Here is a 4047-nt window from a genome sequence, read left to right as displayed (position 1 = left end):
AAGTGAGGGCACAGGAGTGACTCAGCAGTAAATCACAAAGGATGGCAACGGTCGGTAATGATGCACATCCTCCCCCCCGTCGTTCTCTGATAGTCTGTGTGTTTGTGTGTGAGAGATAACGAGAGAGAATGAAAGAGAATGAGATAGAAGAGAGGATGTGTAGCTACTTGTTGTCGATGCAAACTGTGTGCTTTTGAAGTATTTGGAAAGGTCGCACTGTTACTCATGCATATATATTTACTGTTTGTAAGGAAAACCTTTATTTAAAACAAAATAAAAAGTCTCAAGATCCTCTTATTGGCTTGTTCTGGAGCTTCTGAGCATATCACACAGGTCTTGTTGCCATGAAAATGCAGATATTCAAACTTTCCATGATAGGGACCATGTAATAAAGTTGAAAGCTGTAGAAAAAGACGGTAAGTGGACCTCGAGGTAAGATTGTTTTCTCAACTGCTGTTTCCATGGTGCATAATAAACAATTCAAACAGTGCCTCTCCTCTGCTGTCACCTAAATCTGAGGCTGGACATGGCACAGAGCTTCATGTCCACTGCAGTGTCATCATGTTTCAGCCACAACATTACAGTACACACACACACACACACACACACACACACACAGTTATAAGGTTATTGCATGACCACTGTGCAGACTGAGCGAGGTGAGCCATCTGTTTGGTTGGAAAATGTCACAACCACAATCCACACAGAAGAGATCTTGCGACTTAGTTTGGTCGGATTTAAACGAACCACAACTTTTACTGCAACTTAACAACACAGCTCCTAGCTCACTTCCTATTGGCGATGGCAAAACATTTACACACATTGCTGCTTTTTATTCAAGCGTTGGAGCTGACAAAACATAACCTAAACTAGAAGATAATAAACCATATTAACATGAACCTACTTGTCTGAAGAACAGTCCTTGGGTCAGCGCCATCCTGGAGCAGTACGGTGCTCGCAGCGGGCGAATGTCAGTACTTTTATCCCGGGACAGAAGCGCCTCTCTCGGCTGCAGCGTAACTCGATCCCTCGGTGCTTGACGCGTGAGAGCCAGAGCCAGTTGAGCTGGTTTCAAATTCACCGTGAAGAGGTTTTTTCTTTATGGGTAAAATCAGCTCTTCACTCTGGACTGGACTCTTTACAGCTCTTTCTGAATGAGCTGACAGCAGGTTGAGAATGGACAGTCGGTTCATGGTGGCACAGTGTTAGTGGGCGAGACTGAAGTGGAAGAGGGGCTGGCCTGGCAAATGGGTGACACAGACTGGGTGAGAGGAAAGCTGGCAGCTTTGCTTCCCAGTAGCAGATAAACAGGATTAAGAAAAGCAAAAAAAAACAACAACTAAAAAGCAACATATCTTCAGCTTGATGGTAAATCTTGTTATTAAAAGAACAATGCAGGCGCCTGTGTGTGAGGTAATGTTTGTTTGTCTGCTGTGAACAGCCAACACCCACCAACAGATGGGCTGGTCGTTAAACCAGGGATTCCCAAACGTGTTCATGTCCAGGTCCCCAACAATAGATGTGTATTAAATCACAGACCCCCGCTTTAAAAGGATTTTGACTTAAGGAATCCCCTCTGAGTATGTTTTTATTTTATTTTTAGATTTAAAGATAAAGTCTTAATTATCAATCAGTGACTTGGATCTCTAATAAATTATAATCAATCAGTATCTTTATTTCTTTTTGTTGTACTTCCAAAAAATGCAATCCAAATTTTAAAAAAAGATTTGATGGGGACCCCATACACCCCACTCTAGGACCCCTGCTGGTCCACGGACCCCAGTTTGAGAACCACTGTTTTAGCCCTCACTTATTCTTAAACAAGTCTTCCTTATTACAAAATTGCTTTGTATCTTTTTAAAGAGTTTAAAACCTTGCAGGCAATCCACCCCCAAAACAATACATGAATATATTGATTACATTAATATATTGATTACATGAATATATTGATTACATGGATATATTGTAATTACCCAAGTACAGTAAATAACAGATACAGCTGAAATGAATTGGATTGGCTTGAATACAGCAGACCTGATATGCTGTGTATCCAGACAATATTGGCCTTAAATTATCCCCCAATCCCTCCTCTCTTGATACCAATAACTCAATTCAGGGTTTTTGCAGATGTCAAATACAAAATGATAAGTGCTCTCTTGTATATACCTCACTCTGTAAAACTCATTAGAATTATTTTAAGGTGACATGAAGTCTAAGGGATTGCTGCTCTAAAAACGGTGATTGAATGAATGCAACTGATATGTGATCCGGTGTATCAGATCAGTGCATCCATGTTTATTAGTAAACAAGTCCATTGCTACACAAAGAAAATGTTAACTTAACTTGCAATGTTTAAGTTGTTTTAAGTAAAATTAAAGATCCAGTGTGTAACATTTAGGAGGATCTATTGATGTAGTGTGGGATGATGGGAGTTGTCTTTTTTGTTTCACCACCATCATTGAAGATGAAAATCTGAGATGACTCAAGCAGAAACTGGGTCACAGAAAAGCGAATATTAAAAAAAAGTTTTATTCACATATTCACCATTACTGGAATAAAATTAAGTATTTCTCTAAGTTTGAACATTGAAAACATCTGGGATAATGTAAGCACACAACTCAACAAAACATATAACATAGGTCTAGGGTGTTTAGACATTTCAATGCAGAAATGTTACAGAAATGTATATCTTTAAAACCGGTTCAGAAACATTTTGATGCTGACTCTTAAAAGCTCATAATCAGTCCAACACAATCATACAGCAAACTATCACCTGAGCAAGTTTCTCTGGGAGAGGCATGAAGCCGGGTCAGAGGCCGACACTACCAAACGAACCTGTATTACTGGCTGGTGAGCTGCTAAACTCGGGCTCCATGTGGAAGAACTCAATTTTCCCAGTTAAACATTTATCAATACTGAACCAGGAAACATTCCAATCTAAGCCCTACTCGTAAATGTCCTCAATTCAAAAAGCAGCTGAATAAAAAGTCAAGAATTCCCACATTTACATTCAATAAAAACACAGAAAAACAATTATTTTAGTGGTTTTTCATCATGTACAGATCTTTAGCACTCATTTCTAATCATAGAACTGATTGGATTTCTATTTTAAGCATAATCACATTGATGTCAGTAGCTGCAAATGACAACACAGCTATTAAAATACACATCTGCATAAATACAAGTAATAAAGCACATCATGGTAAGCAGTTTTTGGTGAATCCTGCTCAGATACAAACATGTAAATGTTAATCACTTTGCTACTTTGTAGTTGATTTGATTCAATTCCTCCCTTTTGCAGGACGTTCAGACTTCGTGTACTCCACAAACCAGATTAGCAGGCACTGAAATATCTGCAAAGGAAGAAGTAATGCAGTTTTCAGTAACAGAAGTATGGTTACATGAAAGATATTTAAAGTTTCTAAGTATGAGTGTGCACTGAGGTGTTACAACCTTGAGAATGTAATTTTTTGGGCCCAGGAATTTGACTTATGGAGGCTGGACTAAAGGAAAAAAATAGTTTTGATACCTATTTTCCCAGGCTTCGGGAGGTTCAGATTGTTCATGATGTCCACAAAGTGCTCCAGGCCTTTGGTCAAGCGTGGGTTAAACTTGCGCTCCTCACCGACTGTAGACGCCATCTGACCTGATACACAAAGACAAACACAGTTCAATATGTCATCTGTGGTGACTGTGGTCCTAATGTGTACCAGATATTGAACCTCAGTGAGGGATATACTGCAAATACTTCTTGACAGATGTATATCAGCTGAATCAGTATGCGTGGAATGACTTGACCTGAACGTGACCTGTTTGAACTTTTGTAAAACTACTCTGCATGTGTATCGTATCAGTATTGATTGCTACAACTGGCAACAGCTTTATAATACTATGTTCATACTTAAAATCTGTAGGATGAGATATGACATAAACACTCAGATGTGTGGGTTTTCAGCCAACCTCTGTAGTCGTGTGCTGGGTACACGAGGCAGTCGTCAGGCAGAGTAAAGATCTTCTGATGGATTGACTCATAGAGCCTCTTAGCGC

At 39.5% G+C, this 4047-nt stretch overlaps 1 protein-coding gene across 1 annotated transcript in view; it reads right to left on the bottom strand.

Annotated features, from left to right (window-relative positions):
• Window positions 1-2498: 2498 nt before the first annotated feature.
• The window catches only part of ethe1 (ETHE1 persulfide dioxygenase), a 4975-nt gene continuing 3426 nt past the window's right edge, over window positions 2499-4047 (bottom strand). The window contains exons 5-7 of the mRNA XM_035672467.1: window positions 3961-4047; window positions 3530-3646; window positions 2499-3353 (exon numbers count right to left, since the gene is read on the bottom strand). Coding sequence (XP_035528360.1) covers window positions 3307-3353; window positions 3530-3646; window positions 3961-4047 — 251 coding nt within the window. The 3' untranslated portion in view covers window positions 2499-3306. The remainder of the gene's footprint in view (window positions 3354-3529; window positions 3647-3960) is intronic.

This window comes from Morone saxatilis, unplaced genomic scaffold (assembly GCF_004916995.1).
Source record: "Morone saxatilis isolate NCDOM2014 unplaced genomic scaffold, NCSU_SB_2.0 Contig24, whole genome shotgun sequence".
NCBI classification, from domain to species: Eukaryota; Metazoa; Chordata; class Actinopteri; family Moronidae; genus Morone; species Morone saxatilis.
Note: the sequence above shows the minus strand (reverse complement) of the source record. Positions and strands in the feature narration are given on the sequence as shown.